The sequence below is a fragment of the Microcaecilia unicolor genome, chromosome 6, assembly GCF_901765095.1.
Source record: "Microcaecilia unicolor chromosome 6, aMicUni1.1, whole genome shotgun sequence".
Classification (NCBI taxonomy): Eukaryota; Metazoa; Chordata; class Amphibia; order Gymnophiona; family Siphonopidae; genus Microcaecilia; species Microcaecilia unicolor.
The window spans coordinates 239,505,499-239,526,468 of NC_044036.1; the positions used below are offsets into that span (position 1 = coordinate 239,505,499).

The 20,970-nt window shown below is 44.6% G+C and overlaps 1 protein-coding gene across 1 annotated transcript in view; it reads right to left on the reverse strand.

The window, feature by feature from the left end:
* Nucleotides 1–13,321: 13,321 nt before the first annotated feature.
* LOC115472606 (lipocalin-like) overlaps nucleotides 13,322–20,970 on the reverse strand; it is a 112,112-nt gene continuing 104,463 nt past the window's right edge. Inside the window, exon 6 of the mRNA XM_030206912.1 lies at nucleotides 13,322–13,523. Coding sequence (XP_030062772.1) covers nucleotides 13,519–13,523 — 5 coding nt within the window. The 3' untranslated portion in view covers nucleotides 13,322–13,518. The remainder of the gene's footprint in view (nucleotides 13,524–20,970) is intronic.

The following is a 20,970-nucleotide window of genomic DNA, read 5'->3' on the forward strand; positions in this document are numbered from 1 at the left end:
TTCCTTATAAGACAAAATCTAAATACTTATAATGGTATCTATATCTACTCTATCTCCTTCTAGACAGCATTAGCCTAATCCTTTAAACTGCCTGCAATATGCCTTCCAGATGTGGTAAATAATTACTTCTCTCTGACCTTTCTAACCTCTTAGTCTAGCAAAAGCTAGACTTCTGAGCAAATTAAAACCAGATGGCATTCTTCCATCACTTGCAGGACTGAAGAGTTAAACACCAAATATGACTTCTTTGCCCAAGCTGCCTCATTCCCCCCTTTGAGACTAAAATCAGCTTATGCAGAGATAAGTCTCACAACTCAAACTCTGGGGATTATAGTGATCCCAACTCCATACCTCCTCCTGGGGCATAACGTCTAGGAATAGGCTTGTGAATCACCATTACCCTACTCGTTAAGGTCCGACGGCATACTGCCGAAGCACATGAGGCCAAGAAACAAAACAACAATCCTGCTAAAACTAAGACTATTAGGGAAATGAACAAGGGACGTATCCATGAGGTCAATGACCACCACCAGGAGGTAAGGTCTAATCCTCCTCGGTAATCCTCCACATTAAGGCTAGCCAACTGTAGGACTTTATCCATGGCATGCCTAACTACATGCGTCCTATTTATGACAATGGTACAGCACTCTGAAGAATTGAGCACTGTGCAGAGGCCACCCTGGGCTGCAAAGAGGTAGTCAAGGCCCATACGGTTATACCGAGAAACTACACTTAATTCATTAATTTGATCCTGCAATGCATTGATTACCACGTTCAGCTCATGAACTAAAACATGGAGTAGGGACTGAAGTTGCCGGGTAGCCATGCCTAGTTCAGTAATACCCGCTACCGGGCCCCCAATTGGAATCCAGGCCGTGGCAGAAAGGGCCACAAGTCTCTTTTTAGTCAGAGGATAAGTAGAGTTGATGTACTGGAGGGCTAATTCAATCGCCTCATCCTCTGTGGCAACGGAGGAGGGTAAGGACAAGGCCTCTCGCTTAGAGCGGTGCGGGGATGGTGGCCTGAGAAGAGGAATAACTTTAGGAAAATAATTCAAAGTTACCAATACACAAAAATCATACGTGGGGGGAAGAATCATGTGGAGGACATTATCACAGAGCCAGTAATGGCCAAGGAGAGGGTGAGGGAAGTTCCCAATAAATGTTGGCTCAGGCTGGACAAGGTACTTAGGATGCCCATAATGCGAGCCCCTATCCCAGGGGGAACGAAGACGAAATGGAGACTTTGCACACCATAGGTGCCAATCCCCAATTGTGACAAGCTGCTCATTTGTTATAAACTCTTCATACCCCGGGGACTTATGAAAGTAGAAAATAAGCCGGGACACTATAGTCTTCTCAGTGGTACGCTTAGGAGCCAGATAATCACCTGGGTCATAATCTGCAGGTACGGTAGTAGGGCACATAGGAGTACCTGGAGAGACTACCCACACAGATTCCCCCTTCTCTGGGAGAACATTGGTATAGTTACAGGAAATGGGAGGAACAGTTGAGATGTTTCTTGTTAAACAAAACACTCCAGAAGCTGGATAGGGAGACGTAAAGACTGGCCTTAGAGAAGATTCAGAGGGGGAGGTAGCATTATAAAAAGACCACCAAGTATAATCCTGGCTCCAAGGACCTGAACTTGAAAAGTAGGGAGGTATAAGAGCTGTAAGCGGCACAGGGACAGGAACAGCTGGGACATCTGTGGTATAAGGAGAAAATCGGGAACACACAATACAAGGGGAAGTAATCTTTGCCTGGCTAATTAGTTCCTGGACAGAGTGTAGCCAAAGGTTGGAGCGAGTTAGGGTATTAGGAACAAGGAGGCAAGGAGTAGAAAACAACAAAAGCACCCAAACTACTAACATTTTCTTTCTTCCTAATCTAAAACAAGTAAAGCAAACTAATCAAGCAATAATATTCTAACAGTCTGTGCTAGTCACAGATTACTCTAATATAATGTTCTCAGTCTTTGAGTTCTTATACCAGTTGGGATAGAACCTCAACTGACAAGGATCAAGCTCTCAAATTCCAGGAAAGCCAGAATCAGGCAAGAAAGAGTCTCAATATGAAGCCGAAGTCCAGCAGCTCCTGCGGTATGCAGTTGACCCTTCTTTTCAGCTAGTAGATTCTTTGGTTCGGGTCAAGCGCAACTTCAATGGCTCCGCTGGATCACTTTCTGCTCTCCACTGTTTAGGCTCCGTCTGATCCGTGCTGGGCTCAGTCTGGTCAGCAGACTTGATTCGAGACCAATGGACCCATGGAGTTATCCCTGCGACCTTCACAGCTGTAGGGGTAGAAAGCAAAACAGTAAAAGGTCCTTTCCACCGGGGCCCCAAAGGCTGGAGCCTCCAGTCTTTCACCCAAACTCTATCCCCTGGCAGGAAGGAATGTACCTGAGCCTGGAAGGGGACAGGGTTTATTTCTCTCACATAAGACTGAAGCTCAGAAATTATCCGGCCCAAGAGGGCTACCTGCTTCTGCACCTGGGCAGACCCTAAAGTCCCTATGTCTCCCTTAATTCCCTGCAAAATGGCTGGGGGCTTCCCATACACAATTTCAAAGCGAGAGAGGGCTGTCCCTTTAGTTGGGGTGCATCGGAGGTGGAAGAGGGCTAGTGGCAGTGCCTGTGGCCATTTCAGTTGGGTTTCCTGACAAATCTTTGCTAGGCTATTTTTCAAGGTTCTGTTTGCCCGCTCAACCTGCCCTGAACTCTGGGGATGGTAGGCACAATGCAATTTCCAGGTAATGCGCAATGCGCGGGACAGGGCCTGAAGTGTGGCTTCAACAAAGGCGGGACCATTATCTGAGCCTATGGCAAGGGGCAGTCCATACCTGGGGATGACATCCCTAAGGAGGGCTCGAGCTACTTCTGTGGCTTTCTCAGTGACTGTAGGGTATGCTTCCACCCACCCAGAAAAAGTGCAGACCATGACCAAGAGGTATCGGAGCCTACCGCTCCTGGGCATTTCTGTGAAGTCTATGACTAGGGACTCAAAGGGTGTTAGTCCTCTAGACTGAACTCCTGGTGGAATATGGGGTCCCTGACGAGCATTATTCTGGGCACAGAGAGTACATCGAGCAGAGGCAGTGGCAACCAGACTATCCAATCCTTCCAGCACCACTACTCGACTGAGTAGGCGGGCTAGTGCTGTTTTCCCTAAGTGTGATAGGTCATGAGCTTGAGACACTACCGGCCAAGCTAGGTGGCGTGGCACCAGAACTCTGGTATCAGGGAGATGTAACCAACCATCAGGTCTCCTTACTGCCCCTTCCTCTTGAGCCCATTTCTCTTCCGTTTGGGTGTACATAGGCATCCATTCTTGCAGTCGAATCTGGAACAGGGGGGTCACAGTACCTGCTGGGGGTCCTCGAGCAGCTTCCTTGGCTACCCGATCAGCATGGCGGTTCCCTCGGGCCACTGGAGTATCTGTCCTTTGGTGTCCCCTGCAGTGAATGACAGCTACCTTCTTAGGGGCCCAAACGGCCTCTAGCAACTGAAGTATTTCGGATCCATACTTAACAGGTTGGCCTGCGGCATTTATGAGTCCCTTTTCCTTATACAAAGCTCCATAAGCGTGTAGAGTTGTGAAGGTATACTTGGAATCAGCATAAATGTTGGTCACCAGTCCTGCTGCTAGCTCCAGAGCTCATATGAGGGCCACAAGTTCTGCTTTCTGGGCTGAAGTTCCTTGGGGAAGGGCCCTTGCTTCTATCACCTTGTCCTCTGTCACCACAGCATAGCCTGCCAATCGCTTGGAGTTCTCCACGTAACTGCTTCCATCTGTGAAATAAATTACATCTGGGTCCCTCCAAGGAACATCTTTGAGATCTGGTCGACTGGAGTACACTTCATCCATGGTTTGGATACAGTCATGATCCGGTGGTCCCTCAGATGCTGGCAAAAGAGTGGCGGGATTGAATGTAGCCACTGTTTCCAGGTGTATCCGTGGATTCTCACATAAGCTGGCTTGGTACTTAACCATGCGGCTATTTGTAAACCAGTGGTTGCCCTTATACTCCATGAGGGTGAGAACTGCGTGGGGGACTTTAACAACCAGCTCTTGCCCCAAGGTCAACTTGTCAGCTTCCTGGACCAGTAAGGCTGTTGCTGCAATGGCCCTCATGCAGGCTGGCCATCCTTTAGCCACTCCATCCAGCTGTTTAGACAGGTATGCAACAGGCCTCTGCCAGGATCCCATCATCTGGGTCAGCACACCCAGAGCAACCCCCTGTCGCTCGTGGACACAGTGAGAAAGGTTTCTCCACATCTGGAAGGCCTAACGCAGGGGCTTGGAGTAGGGCTTTCTTTATGGCGATAAAGGATTGTTGAGCAATAGGTCCCCATTCAAATGGTTCCTTTTCACCCCCCTTTGTGGCCTGGTAAAGGGGTTTCGCCATCAGTGCAAAATTCGGAATCTAAATTCTGCAGAATCCGGCTGCTCCCAGAAATTCCCTAACTTTCCTTCTGGACTTGGGTTGGGGAATTGCAGCAACCGCTTGCTTCCTACTGACATCCAGTCTCCGACTTCCCTGGGAAATGCAGAAGCCCAGATACTTCACTTCTGACTGACAGAGTTGGGCCTTCGAGCGTGAGACCTTATAGCCCGCATCCAAGAGTAACTCCAGCAATTCTCTGGTAGCCTCGAAACACTCTTCCTGGGTCACTGCTGCAATCAGGAGGTCATCTACATACTGGAGTAAAACTCGCCTGGAAGGCTCAGATTTAAAAGTCTTAAGGTCTTGTCCTAGGGCAGTCCCAAAAATGGTGGGGGAGTTCTTGAACCCCTGTGGCAGGTGGGTCCATGTATACTGAAGCTTCCGTCCTGTTACTGGGTTTTCCCATTGAAAGGCAAAAAGCAGTTGACTGGCGGGGGCCACCCGAATACAAAAGAAGGCATCTTTTAGGTCCAGTGTCGTGAAATGGGTAGCTCCAGAAGGTATCAATCCCAGCAGGACATATGGATTAGGCACTACAGGGTGTAATGAAATAGTGGATTTGTTGACCACTCGTAAGTCTTGGACTGGCCGGTAGTCCTCAGTCCCTGGCTTCTGAACTGGCAACAGTGGTGTATTCCATGGAGACTGGCAAGGTCGAATAATTCCATGGGATAACAGACGATTCAGATGTGCTTGAATCCCTTCCAGAGCCTTTTGGGGAATTGGGTATTGGCGAAGACGGATTGGCCGGGCACTCGGAAGTAAGTCTACATGAACAGGAGGAATATTTCGGGCCAACCCTGGGGGATTATCTTCTGCCCATACCCCATTGACCTGGAAGCTGTCGGCCAGGGGTAGGTCAACTTGGCCATGCAACTGATGCAGCCGCCATTCTTCTTCTAGGGGGCAGCAGAAACTCAATATGCCCTTAGGGCTGGATGTCGGGGGCCGAAAGGAGACTGAAGTCTGGCCATCTGAGTCAAAGGAAATTTGGGCCCTAAGCTTGGACAGCAGGTCCTGGCCTAACAAAGGGATTGGACAGTCTGGCATATACAGGAATACATGAGTGACTGTGTGTGAGCCTAATTGGCATCTACGGGTCGTCAGGAAGGGCCTCCGGTTCTGCACCCCCGTGGCTCCCACCACTCGGACAGTTTTTCCAGACACAGGCGCTAATCGCTCCGTCACAACAGAATGTTCAGCTCCTGTATCAATCATGAATGGAATTGAGCGGCTCCCTATGGTTAGCTTGACCATGGGTTCCTGGGAGCCCAGTTTGTAGGAACCCGGTCTGTCCTATTCATCCCATTCTGCCATCTCGGCTATCCCAATGATGTCAGATTCAGAAGGCTCATACCTTCCCTCTCGAACTCGGCCTCGGCTTCCTCGATCTCCTGGTCCCCTTCTCAGTCCCTGGCGCCTCTGGGGGCATTCATCTTTCCAGTGCCCTCTTTCCTTGCAGTAGGCGCACTGATCCCTCTCCAATTGTGGTCTGGGATTCTCCCCTCGTGGCCGGGATTGATTGAAGGAATCTCGGGGCCGGGCTGGCGGTCCGGGGTCCCACTTTGGCTTCCCATTGGCTAGAGGTCGACCTCAGTTAAGGGTGGAGTTAGTAATGGCTGCCACCAAAAGGTCGGCCTTCTTCTGCATCTTCCGGTCAGCCTCTCGGCGCATCTCCTGATCCCTATTAACGAAAACCTTTGTTGCGATCTCAATTAGCTGGGTGGTATTCATCCCTGCGAATCCCTCCTGACGCTGCAGCTTCTTCCGGATATCTGGCATACTCTGGGCCACCAATGCACTATTCACCATTCTCTGGTTTTCTAGTGCCTCAGGGTCAAATGGGGTGTATGTTCTGTAGGCTTCAATTAGTCGCTCTAAAAAGGCCCCAGGGGATTCAGTTGCCCCTTGGAGAATTTCAGAGACCTTTGCCAGATTAATGGGCCTCTTTATGCCTTTCTTCATACCTTCCAGCAAGTCCCGGCAATAGCCAGACAACAGTTCATAGTGCTGCCCATTATTTGGATCCCAAGCTGGAGCTGCGCGAGGGAACCGAGTTCTAACCCATTCCTCTGGGTCCTGTGTCCCCTCGGGGGCACGCGCTCGCGTGATGGCCTCAGCATTTTGTAAAATCTTCCGCCTCTCCTCATTTGTGAAGAGGGTCAGGAGAAGTTGTTGACAATCAGTCCAAGTTGGGTTATGGGTGGCCATAATGCTAGCCACTAGGTCCACCACTGCCTGAGGCTTTTCAGTATAAGAGGGGTAATGCGTCTTCCAATTCAGGAGATCGGTGGTTGTGAAGGGTACATACTGGTAGGCCTGTATAACCTGACCCTGATTATTAGGATCCGGTCGAGTGGTGGGTACCTGGCGGAGGGGCAGAGCTCTCGAGGAGGTGGGAATGGAACCTGAGGTAGAGCTAGAAGCTACCCTCTTATCATGCTCAAAGGTGATTGCAACAGGTCTAACCCATTCAGGGGAGGCGTGTTGAACCCCTGAGGGATGGGGAGGGGTACTCATAGACTGAGAGGTGATCACAGGTGATTCAGTCCATTGAAAGGGATGCTGAGCCCCTGATGAGTGGGTAGGGGTACTAGAGGGAAAGACTGGGCTGTCGGGAGTTGAGGAGTCAGGGGGTGGAGCCCAAAGCGGGTCTTGGGAGGTTAGCAGGGAAGGATGTGGCAGAGGAGGGTAGATGCTGACTGAAAAGTCCAACCTAGGATGTGGCGGGGTTTGCACAAAAGGGGAGGAACTATCCGGAGAAGCCTGTGCTGGAGAGGCTTGGGCTGGACGCCGTGGATCTCTGGGGGTGGAACGGAACCCCAACAATGGACCATAAGGTGGTGGCTCAAGATCTGAGGGGTCATCAGAGAGTATGGGTTTCTCAGAAAGGGTAGGGGCGGAAGCCACCGATTGGGTGGTAGGCTTCATGGGGCTCTTTCCCTCCTCCAGTTTAGATTTTCTAATAATCTTTCTTTGAACGCGGCCCAGCATGAACTTCACTGGGGATCCCATATAAGTTTTCAACCAAGAGGGAGGGTCAGTAACAAGGCTGTCCCAGGAATCTATATAGGGGAGTTGTTCAGAATATTCTGGTTCTCCTACAACTATGCTGTAGACCTTCCGGATTACTTCAATATCTAAGCTGCCACTAGGGGGCCACCCCACTCCCATAGATGGCCACTCAACTTCACACAAGGTTCTTAGAGTACTTAAGCTTAAAGTCTGTCCATAATCATTAAGTAAAAATCCTTTCTTAAAATTCTTAAGCATACAATCTAGGGGAGTAGTAGTTTGTCTAGATGATGTCCCCCCCCCCCCCCCCCCCCATAATGCTTACAGTTACAACACACAGAAAGGAAGGGAATTTTTGGAAGTGTGGTAAGGGGTCCACAGATCCAGAGACAAAAAGGTAAACAAACAACAATCGCTTCCTTCCGTCGCTGGCCAGTTTAAGTCGCGTTAACTGGAACCGCAGCTATAAGAAGTCCACACTCATTTAACATTCATTCATCACACACATACTGTACAAAAAATCCCACCCAACAATTTCAGATTTCTCAGATACAGATAAGCTCTGGCGGTTTCCCTACTAGTCCCCACTAGACTAGAAGGTACTAAGGCCTTCGCTGAGAGTTGATCAGACTCCCCTTCCCTCAACTTTTGAGGGGCTGGTTTACAGTTTCCTAGCTAGGATTACAATACAGAATACAGAATACATACCCGGGCAATGTTCCTCAGTCAGTTGGGTGCCAGAGATTGATGCAGGGTTCAGGATCCCACTTCTGACACCAAGAATTGTTGCAGGAATTACCACTATTGTTAGCAGAATCTGTGGTACTTCAGGAGTCAAACACCACACACCAGAATGAGAGAGAAATCTTCTTTATTTGCCAGCAAACAAAGTAGGACATCAGCACTAGGTCTCTTCTTCTCTTTCTCAGCTCTCTGTGTCTTGTGGCTTCTGTCTCAGCTCCTTCTCTTCTTTCTGTTGTCTCTCTTCTAATGTAAGCTGCTTCTGCTCCCAGTTATATAGGGTCCTACACCTCTCTAGCCCCTCTTTCTCACCAGATGATAAAGAATAGATTGATTACCCTGCCTTGAACTAATTATTACTTACACATTACTTAAAAATATCAGTTACATAGGTTTGAGATATTTCCTAAACTGACCTATGACCTGGGGCCTCTCACACTAGACAATGGGGCACCTATCTCTTGCATTTTATTATGATTAAATTCTCATATTCCCAGCTAACTTCATACTAACTGGGTTCTGGCATTCATTAAGGGGTCAAGGGCCAATCTTGCTCAATGGCACACATACATTTATTATTACTTTCAGAAAACCAGTCCTTCACTTAGCTATAATTAATCAAGACTTTCCCTGACCTCTTTCACCTATTAGCTTCCTACACAGAACTCGCTAGGACTGTGGATAATTCAAACCAGATGATGACCTCTTAAAACTGCAGACAAAGCTTCACTTGAAAAGTCAGTCAAAGATGTAACACTGAATTAAAAAGGATATTCTACATAGAAATAGAACTTATTAATTACACAGAATAAAACATATTCTAAAATAAGCAGAAATCAGAATTCCTTATAAGACAAAATCTAAATACTTATAATGGTATCTATATCTACTCTATCTCCTTCTAGACAGCATTAGCCTAATCCTTTAAACTGCCTGCAATATGCCTTCCAGATGTGGTAAATAATTACTTCTCTCTGACCTTTCTAACCTCTTAGTCTAGCAAAAGCTAGACTTCTGAGCAAATTAAAACCAGATGGCATTCTTCCATCACTTGCAGGACTGAAGAGTTAAACACCAAATATGACTTCTTTGCCCAAGCTGCCTCACAAATATATATGCAGAGACGCACAGGACTGAACAACTTTTTCAGATGAGTTACATTTGCTGGCTTTGAACTTTAGTGGTTGCCATTATACAGGACTGTTCTGTATGATGCTTGCTTTTGCTTGGACTGTTTTAAACTGAGGGTTTGGGACATTTATTTGGGAACATCTTTGAAGATGTCCTGTGTTTAGGGGGCTAAGACTGTTTTTTGTATGTATTTGTATGGGATGGGATAGTTTGGGCGTGTAGTAATGCTGTGTCTAATATAGGTTTTTAACGTACAACGGGGGAACTATTTGAAAATAGTTTTTTGATAATAAAGATGTATATGATTATTTATTATTTACATAGTTATTTAATGTAGGGGATTTATTGATTAATAACTATATTGACATCGATTTTCCCCATTGTTCAGAGATGTGGAAGGAAGACTCTAATCCCTATTCTGCCTTGTGTACGCAAATACTATGCATCTGTATTTGAGCTGCTGTTTTTTGCCTATTTGTGTTGATGAATAATTTATTAAGCATTTTGCTTTGGAACACCACTACTGGACTGGAGTGTTTCTTTTAACTTGAATAGTACTTCTTTGGCCTTGAAGTGGAGAATCCTTCCCCCCCCCCCCCCCCCCCCCCCATTAGAGAAGCCACACCATATATTTGGATTGAGCCTCTAGAGTCCTGAATCCAAATAAAAGACTCCCAGATCTACTATAATAAAACGCACTCTGAACGTTCTGAGGACACTGACATCACTGCAGGCACTCACACACTGGTTCGTAACTTCATGGTGGTGAAGCCACAACACTCACCATGTCTGCATGCCCCGCCCTCGTGTCACACGTGATGACGTCGAGGGCGAGGCAAAACAACGCACGGGGAGCAGTAGGGAAACACATGCAGCGTGTTTCCCTACTCCTCCCCTTCCAAAAAATACCTGCAGCCGACGACGTGCCCATCACCCCGCCCCCTTTCGCCCCATCGCACCGCCCCTTTCAACGTACCGCCCCGCACCCAGTAGCAAACTCTTCCCCTCATCACCTTCCCTCCCCCCTGTCACCTCCCCTCCCCTTACACCACCATCCCTGGTGGTCTAGCGGTACCTGTTCGCACGGCCACGAACAAAGGAACACCCGGTTTCCTGGCCCGGAGCGCTGCTGCTAGCTGCCCGGCAACATCGTGTCTGAGTCCGGCTCTCGGCGATTCAAAATGGCCACCGAGAGTTGAAGCTGCCTCGCGAGACTTCAACTCTCGGCGGCCATTTTGAAACGCCAAGAGCCGGAATCCCACACGATGCAGCGAGGCACCTACCAGCACCGCTACAGGCAGGAAAGAGGGGGTCTTTCTTTCCTGCCCCTACCGAACAGGTACATCTAGACCACCAGGGACACAACCGTAAGGGGAGGGGAAGGGAGTCCGGTGCCTGCTAGGGCCCGTTTCATCAAAGGCAGAAACGGGCCTTTTTTACTAGTATACCATAAAGACCCAGGAGGGCAGCTACACAAATATCCCCTGCACACTCATTGTCCAAAGCAGAACTGCCTGAGAAGATCATGAGGACCATGTTGAGAACTACTGCTTTAAGGGAAGAAAGAAGAAACGTGGACAATTGGAAGACAAATCAGTGGTGGGAAATTAAAAGCCAAGAATGGAGAGACATGGGGGGAAATATGACAATTGGACTGTCGGGGTGGAGCTGATGGCATAGAGAGAAGATTATGGTGTTGTGGGGAACATAGCAGGATGCTAGGTGTGTGTATACCTAAAAAAGTGGGAAACATCTGTATTCTACCAAATTTTACTGATTGCATTGTGTAATTAACTATGATGATGTACAGAGCTGCACGCACTGGGTCCTGATTTTTATTTTCCAAGGAGTAAAGAGAAGAAACGTCCAATGGAAGAAAAGAAAGAGGGGTGCTTTTAAAAGTTTGCAAGAAAAAACAAGTTAATTCTCAGTGGTTCCTTCCCTCTGTCCACTCCTTTCATAGTGATTGAACTTCCTTTACAACAAGCTCAGATTCAAAGAAAATGCAAAGAGGTAAGTAAGGCCTGCATTTTCTATGAATCCCTAGATAGTTCACTGAGGGGTTCATTTACCAGAAGAAGGGATTAGATTTAGCACATGCCTTTTTCTTTAGTAATTCGAGGTGAGTTACATTCAGACACTGTAAGTATTTTCCCATCCTTAGAGGATTTACAATCAAAGGTGTCCGTTTACTAAGCTGTGTTAAGCACTAATGAGTGCCTAGTAGAGCAAAAATAGCCTAACCTGGACGCACTAAAGCGTTCTCTGTTAGTTTTGCCATTTGCATGCGCTAAGCTCACAATATTTTTTACACTTTTTTTGAGGGGTTGTGTCAGGGGCATAGAGTGGGCATGTCTGCGCTAACCAGCTAGCCCATCTACATTGCCAGGCATGCACAGATTTTGTGAAAAGTGCTCATTTTGGCCATGGTTTACACCAAGGATTAAGGGATTAATTCTCCTTAATCCTCTATTGTTTATTCCCACCTCCAAAATTAAGATAAATAAAAATTGCAGTCTCTACTTAATTGGCTCCACCTACATGTCTAGGTTTGTAAAATGGGGCAGCTACACATGGAACCTGTTGGGTTCATGCCATTCATTTTTTTTCAACATGTAAATGGCTGCTCTCCTGCACAGTGCAGCCAAATACATGTGCACTCCTACAGATATTTTAGAAAAGACCCTGCATTTGTACATCCTTTTCTGATCTATGTAAAATAGGCTTTCACGTTTAGGAAGTCATCTTTTTTAATATTGGCCTTTGTACCACCGACAAGAACAAGTCCATGGGAACATAGAAACAGAGCTGCCAAGTTAACCAGTTCCGGGGGAGGGGGGAGATGTTTTGGCCAGTCATGCTTTTGAACTTATTTCCCATAGCAGTATGTTATTTTGTCCCTGATTCTACCTATTGAAATTAGTGCTGAAGGGTCAGTCATGTATTAGGGGATATGAGAGAAATGGTGGAAGCAGACACGGTGTATGGAAGAACAAAATTTTATTATGAGAAACTCAATTAAAATGTCAGATACATAGGCTGCATCAGGGGCAAAACCTAACTGTGAAAACTAATAAAATGTCAGTAATGAACGCATTAAAATAATATCACACTAGGGTCTGCCATGAGCTAATGCCGACACAGCCTATTCACTTTCAATAGGCTATGTTGGCATTGCCACGCGGCGGCTGCTAGTGCAGCTTAGTAAACAGGGGGTTAATGTTTTAAATGTGATACTATTTTAATGTGTTCATTACTGACATTTTATTTGTTTTCACAGTTAGGTTTTGCCTCTGATGCAGCTCATGTAGGGCGAAACACAGCCATGTTGGGCATAATTTAATTGAATTTCTCATAATAAAATCTTGTTCTTCTATACACTGTGTCTGCTTCCACTATTTCTCTCCTTTCAGAGCTAGCAGACTGTCTGTCTGTTTGTCTTCTAATGCATTAGAATATTGTGACTGCTAATTTGGCATCTCTGTAGAGACCCTTCTGAACTGCGACAGTAGGGTTCCACTTTCTGAACTGCAAGAGCAGGGTTCCCCACTGCTCTTTCTCTATTATTTTGTGTTGCAGCTGAGTCCTGTGGTCTAGCAATCAAGCTGTGATCTTCTCAACCAGCATATCTTCTCTTCTTCAGACCCAAACTACCAGGGGTCAGCAGTGCAGACTGATGTAGTAGTCTGGTTATACATAGAATAATAGGAGGAAGGGAGTGATGAGGCATCAGTGTGAGAAGTGGGCATGTCATGGACAGGAGTGGGTAAAGAAAGTAAAGGGGGATCCAAATATATATTGAAGGGTTGGGGAAAGCACAATCAAGTAGAGCTGTAGGGCACAAAGACAGGAAGAAGTGGGGCCAATTTAGCATTATAGAAAGGAAAAGGGAATAAAAAGGAGTGGGACAAAACAAGGAGGAAAGAGGACAGTATCTCAACTAGACAAATATCGTGTAGGGAGGAAATGAACCACTCAAGAACTACTACAGCTTTTCTCTCATATCTTTATTCAGTAAAAGCTGAATTATGCAGAAAGGTGGTAAAGCGGAAGGATTTCTCCTGAACAGGCACATCAGAAATCTACTATAGCACACAGGTTAGTAATGATTATATTGCAGTTTTCTTCAGACTCTTTAGATTTCCTTTCTTCATTGTCTGATGAATTCTGGACAGGTGTCAACTTCCTAATCTGAAAATGAGAATAAAAAAAATAAAACAAAGAAAAGCCTTTAGTCTCAAATTTGAGATCTCTATCCTTTCAGCTTTTTAAAATCACAGCCTACTTCTCAGATAGTAAGAGATCGGTTTCTTAATCTTTGTAATTCTCTTTGGATGAAGGTAAAGGCTTAAAAGGATTGGTCACCCCAGGGAAGGCAGACACTGTGTAAACTTCTCACAAATGTCCTGCAAAAGTTGCACAAACACACATATTCTAGGGTTGTAAAAGAAACGTCTGAATATTTCTAAGCTGTAAATATTGCACAAACGTTTAGCACTCAGAAGTAAAGGAAGGATGATGGATACATATACACAGGAGGAAAGCAACCTACCGACTATATTACAAGGGCTCTTTCCCTTCAGAATTCAAGGCATGGGATAAGCGCATGATTCTTATGGACTGATTCATGAGGGTGTCTTCTGTTCCAGAACAGAAGAAAACCCTGTAGTGATTCAAACCCTTGTTGAAAATAAAATGGTACAGCTATAGAAAAATAAGGTCTGTAGTACATGCATCCATTCCCTGTAATTTCTACAACTAAAGAGGTGTCTGAATTCATGTGTTCTTCTTTCTTGAAATTCTCAAGCTGGACATCGAGACATCTTCTTAGACTTAACGTGAATAAGACAACATTGTATGAGTGGATGAAAAAGCATCCATTCTACCAATTTTTAACCCTGTAGTAGATGGTAAAATCATTTTTCAGTCACCCATTCACAGTTTGGAAATCTGGCTAGGCTTTTCTTTAAAGGCAGATTCTCAGATTAAACATCTGGCTTCAGATGTGTTCGTGAAGTTACTCTTTTTGCACCAAATTAGATGTTATTTTACTTTAGATGATTTGCAAAGAATTGTCCATGCAATAATTTTTCCCATTTAGGCAAATATAATGCTTTATACATAGGAGTTACTAAGAATTCTTTGTTTACTTCAAACATCTGTGAAAATAATTCTTCCTAACTCTAAATTTGACAGAGTAACTCCATTGTTAAGAACTCTTCATTGGCTCCCTATAACAGCATGTGTGAATTTCAAATCTGTGTATATGGCTTTTAAAATACTTTATGGTAACAGTCCATCTGTCTCTGTTAATATGTCTTAGAACAAAATCTCTATCATCAGATTCATAAGAACAAGCTTGAGCTGCCTGCAGTCTCATCATTGAGACTAGTAAGAAATTATCTAGTCCTATGGTACCAAGCTTATGGAATACTCTTGTTAGTGGAAGTTAGAATGTAGCAAAATTACTTAAGGTTCTGTAAGTTACTGAAGTCTTGGTTATTTAATAAGTGTTTTCACTAAATCTTTGGATAAGTTTTTTAGTTATGGGTAATCTATTGTAAGAGTTTTTGTAACTAAGGAGATATTGTAAACTGTCCTGAGTACAGGTTCCCACAGTATACAAAAAAAAATCCATTACTTGTTTATGTATGCATTCTTGTATCCCACTATTATCCAAAAACAAGGTTTTGGTTCAATGTGGCTTACAATATACAATTAGGCGATAACAGTATTATGTTGCAGTCATAGGAGTGAAATTTGAAATTACAGTGGTGTTTTGTAGTTACAAAGTAGAATATGACAGCGCTATCCTATGGATTTAGCTGTAGAATTTATGAAGAGGTAAGTCTTTAGTTCTCTTCTAAACTGAAGATAGTTAGCTATGCTTCTTGTGGCCTTGGGTATTAAGTTCCACTATTTGGAGCCCAGATAACTAAATTCTGCTATGTAGATGGTTTTGAAAATGATGTTTCTACAGTTGGGTAGACGAAGAAGCAAGTAACTTCTTGTTTCAGGGTTTGTGTTTCTTGGGGATAGTTCCATTAGATTTAACATGTACTCAGGAGCCATTCCAAACACTATTTTGAAAATTAGGGTGCTAGTTTTGAAAAACAGTCTTGTGTTGATTGGAAACCAGTGTAGCATTTGAAACAGTGGGGTTACTCTTTCATATTTCGATTTTTTAAATATCAGCTTTGCTGCCGTATTTTGAATGGTTTACAACGATTTTAGTGTGTCTGGGATGGGATACATATGCTGCATTGCAATAGTCTAGTTGAGACATTATTAGTGATTGTACTATTAGCCGGAATGATTGCCTGGGGAAGTAGTCTCAGATCCTTCTCAGTTTCCATAGTGTTCTGAAGCATTTTGTTGTGACTGCTGATACTTGGCTTTCCAGAGATAGAGCGCGGGGTACAAATGTAACAAAAAAAAAAATCTAAAATGATTCCAGTATTTTTAATTGTGGTTCGATTTGGTATGTTTGCTGGTTGATTGTGAATTGTTGTTGGGTGCTGGGATTATGCAGACTTGATAACACTAGGAATTTAGTTTTTTCTTTGTTGAGCTTCAGTTTGAAGGTTGTGGCGCAGTTTTCTATAAGGTTAAGGCCTGTTTTGTTTTGTTGAGTTCTGGGTTCGCATATGTGTTGTAGTTGCTGCCTTGTCTTTCTTTATATTTTGGTTGTATTTTCTTATGGCTTTCCTCCATATGGTTTTGTTTATGGTCCATTTTCTTTCTAGTTTCTTACAAAGTTTTTTCATGAGTAGTAGTTCATCATTGAACCATGGCCATGGCTGTTTCTTGCTTTTTGTTTTCTTTTTAAGCGGTGCTATTTTATTTAGCATATTCTTGCTTACTTCACCCCAGTTTCTCATGAAGTGTGCGTTGTTGGGTGATATAGTTCTGTGGTCATGCAGCACTGTCATCCAGAAGGTGGGCTCATCCACCTTTCCTCTGGTTGTGATTGTGTATGGTGTTCTTGGTTCTCCGTTTTTGCCGTTTCTTTCCATCGAAGTGTAAATGTGAGTTTCTTATGGTCTGACCATGGTACCACTTCCCAGTTATGGTTTTCTAGTGGGTGGTTATTGTTGTCAGAGAATCTGTGTGCTAATAAGTCTAATAGGTGACCTTTTGTATGGGATGAGGTGGGATGAGGAACTGTTGAAGTTCCATTGGTTTAGGAATTCCGTTACGGTTCTAGTATTGGTGTCATGCTGTTTTTCTAGGTGTAGATTGATATCACCTAGTAGAAGGACCTCAGTTTGGTTTGTGCAGATGTTTGATACAAAGTCTAGGAAGTCATCTTGCACATTTGACCAGCTTCCTGGGGGATGATATAACAGTATAAAACATATTTGACCAGTTAATGTTTTGTTTGTTATGTTACATGCCAAAATTTCAGTTGCTGATGATGTATTTTTAGCAACAGTCTCTACTATGAAGGAAGATTTATATATTAGCGCAACACCGCCTCCTTTTTTTGGTTCTGTTAATATGTATTATTTTGTATCCTGATGGGCAGAGGTTGAGCAGCACTGGGTCGTCTTTAAGGTGTAGCCACATTTCCATTATGAATAGTAACCCTACTTGTTCCATTTCTATCCAGTCTCTTGGTATCATTGACTTATTAACTGCTGATCTTGTGTTTATATATCCTATGGGAACTGGCATGTATTTGTCATGTTTGCTGTTTGTGTACTTAATAATTTGTAGTTGTCTGTACGTTTTTTCTTTATTGAGATTGTGTTCATGGTGGTTGTTGTTCAAACTTGTCTTGTTGTTATTTGTTGTTATTTTGGTCCCTGGTTTGTTATGGGGGTCATGGTTTGGTTCTTCCAGTTGGTGGTGTGAGCAACGTCTGTTAGAAATGTGTACCGAGATGTTCCATTCGTTGGGTAAGGCAGCTCATAATCCAATTATCTAGATTGTTATTGAGTAGTAAAAAAGCCATGACCTTATATTGGCCATATTGGGGAATGTTGTGGTATTAGGGGGGAGATCAAGCTGTGGTTGTTTTCAGTTTTGTGTATCACTCGATTAGGTCAGACTTCGCTGGTCATGTTTTTTTTTTTTTTGTGATGCGAGTGTGTGTGTATTTGAGTGTCCATGTGAGTTTGTGTGGGTGTGTGTTTCTGGGTTTAAATAGGCCCGCCAATTCTCTATTGATTAAGTTGTTGGTTTCCCGCCTCAGTAGTTGTCTTCCATGCTGGCACCTCTCTTTTCGGGTGGGTGACCAGGTTTGAGGCAGTTCTGCTGCAGTTCAAGTGTTGGGTCCAGTGCTGACGTCTCACTTGTTCTCCTTCTTTCCTTTTTGGTGATTGGCTCCAGCAGTTGGATGTTCGTGCAACATCTAATTATGCAGCCACTTAACAGCTCTCTAGAGTGGGTAGTATACGTAATGTGGCCCTTATCAGAATCAGGGCAGACTTTCCCTGCTGTTTTCCTTCTTGTTTCTACTGCTGCTGCTGGGGTGGATTCCCTTTTCCTGCGCGTAGTAGGTTGCTCCCTACTTTTCCTGCACCACGACTCTTCTCCTCATGAGGAGAATTTCCCCCTGTGTCTGGTTGTGTTGTTGAGGTTATTGTGGATGCTTTCTTTCACTCTCCAATGTGGGTTGAGGTTGCATGGTGTACAGGAGAAGTGGTGCGGGCCGTTTCTACTGTGGTTTCTCACCCTGAGGCAGAGGATGAGGGCGGCGAGACCCGGGGCTTTGAAGGTGCAGTAGCGGCAGTGTTGTGAACCGATCAGCGTATCTGCCGCTCTCCTATCAAACAGAGCCATTACCTAGCAGCCTGAGAGCAAGAGCGCTCGAGACTGAGGAGCAGGAGACACATTGCCGCAGAGCCTGGGCTAGCTAAAGTGATTCAGTTCCACTAACCTGGGCCAAAGATCAGCAGCTCATTAAACTGCAGTGTTCCTTGGCTGGGCACTCCCTTTCACAGCGCGGTTTGGGATAGCCCACTTGTGTGCTCTGGTCTTCCTTGGCTTCTGCTGTGGTTCCTGCAGCACTTCCTGGCTCTTCTAGCCTGGGCCGTGGATCAGCAGGTCACTGATATGTAACTTTCCTTGGCTGGGTGCTCCCTCTCAGAGCATGGTCCGGACCTGCTCACCAGTGTTTTCTAGTCTTCCTCAGCTCCTGCTGTGGTTCCTGCATTGTTTCTCAACCAGGTTGGATCAGTGCCGTTCCTCCACCTGACTCCTGTTTTGGTGTGGATGGGGGTCTGCGTTCCTCATTTGAATTTTGGCCTGTATTAGTTCGGGGATCCGGAGCTCGTTTTCTCCGTGCCTTCTTGTCTGGCCACCATTATGGGGTGGTTGTTGTTGTTGTACTGCAGTACATGGGAAAAAGGAAATGGCCTGGTGGTCTTTTTCAGTTATTATAGGTTTCTGGTTTCAAAGTCCAATTTCCATGGTTAAAGATCATTTTACCTTTATAAGACAGCTGTCATTCTACCAGCCCTGTGTGCAGGTAAAAGCACATGCATCTTTCTGTAACAAATGTGCTTTCTACCACATTCACAAGAACATAAGCATTACTATACTGGGACAGACCGAAGGTCCATCAAGCCCAGTATCTTGTTTCCAACAGTGGCCAATCCAGGTCACAAGTTCCTGGCAAGATCCCAGAACAGTAAAACAGATTTTATACTGCTTATCCTAGAAATAAGCAGTGGATTTTCCCAAGTCCACCTTAATAATGGCTTATGGATTTTTCTTTTAGGAAATTATCCAAACCTTTTTTAAACCCTACTAAGCTAACAGCTTTTGCCACATTCTCTGGCAACGAATTCCAGAGTTTAATTACATGTTCAGTGAAGAAATATTTTCTCTTGTTTGTTTTAAATTTACCACTTAGTAGCTTCATTGTATGCCCCCTAGTACTAGTAGTTTTGGAAAGAGTAAACAAGATTCACATCTACCCATTCTACTTCACTCAATATTTAATAGACCTTTATCGTATCTCCCCTCATTCGTCTCTTCTCCAAAAAAATGTTCTCAGGGGTGTGGTTAGGGTAGAGATTGCAACAATTTAAAAAAAAAAGGGGGGGGGGGGTACAAAGCTTTGCAGATACTTTTTCCATACGCAACTTTCAAAGTGAAAGTCAGGGGATGCAAATTGCAGGTGGCTGTTAATTTCCTAGACAGAGTTGACAATCCTATTGGGAAAGGGACTATACCAGAGGAAACAAAAAATATCCAGTAGAAAGAGCAGGGGAAGGAGAGAAAGTTCATGGGAAGGGGCCTGGTCATTTTTTTAAGTTGGCAATTCTATCTTGAAATTATTTGTAAACATTATCTCACTGTGCGGGTTTGGTTTGTGGCCTGATATCATTTTGGCCCCATCTAGAAGACAATGTGGGTAGTAAACAATCTATCTGGCAGAATCATCATCATCTCATTTCTAGTTCCTAGTTTCTAGTTTATTAAGTAAGACTTGCTGTACCGCCCAAGCTACCTTGCAAATCTAGACGGTTTGCAAACTAAACACTTAACACTAACCACCCCACTTGCAGAAAACAACATCATACCCATACTACACAATCATCATAGATTGATCAAATACACCACACCTCACCAAACTGATAACAAGCTAAACAAAGGAAGAACACTTACATGCGAACAACCACAACAGAAGGGAAAGAAGGGCCCAAACAAACTCACCTCAACAAAGAAACGACAACTAACAAAAGTCCACCCAACACCAAATAGAGAAGACCCATTCCAAACAATCCAAGTGGGTTACGTCAACACCAGATCCGCTGTAAATAAAACAGCAATACTAACAGACTGGATCATGTCAGAAAACCTCGACCTACTTTTCCTCACTGAAACTTGGATCCATGACCAAAAGGACCCTATAATCCTAGACCTGTGCCCTCCAGGATACAAAATCACATAATGGACCAGAAAAGAAAAGAGAGGCGGAGGCATAGCACTAATCTATCGGTCCCACTTTACCACTGCCGAGTCCATAACACCTCAACTTGAAATTGCCTCAATCAGAATCCACAACAAAACCCTACGCGATCACTTGAATTGTGTCTTGTTTTACAGACCTCCAGGTAATTGGAACGAAGGCCAGACCAACTTCATGGACTTCATTTCAAGCACATGTGTAACCAACTCCAGTACACTAGTACTAGGAGACATCAACCTGCACTTAGAAGACCCGAACTCTATCAACGCACGAGAGTGTAAGGAATTTCTCCGTTAATGCGATCTCAAGTGGCCACAAATGCAAGCAGCCCACGTCAAAGGGCACACACTAAATCTCATCTCACACAAACTCTCAACAGACCAGAACCTAACAATAACGAATACGAAATGGACAGAGACACCCTGGCAGGGCCGTACCTAGGGTCTCTGGTGCCCTCCTGCAGACTATCAGTTGGTGCCCCCCCCCCCCCCCCCCCCCGTGTGGCACAAGATGCAAAGGAAATAGGAGCTGAAAGATGGAGTGCATCTTTGTGGGATTGCTGAACAAATAGAGGGTTTACAACCACTTAGCTTTTCGTGCTTTCATGTTCACAAAATTAGTAATTAAATCTTTGATATCTAACTGGGCACATATATCATTCTCAATAGCAATCATGGCAAGGCTTACAAACCTTTCTTGCGAAATACTTGATCG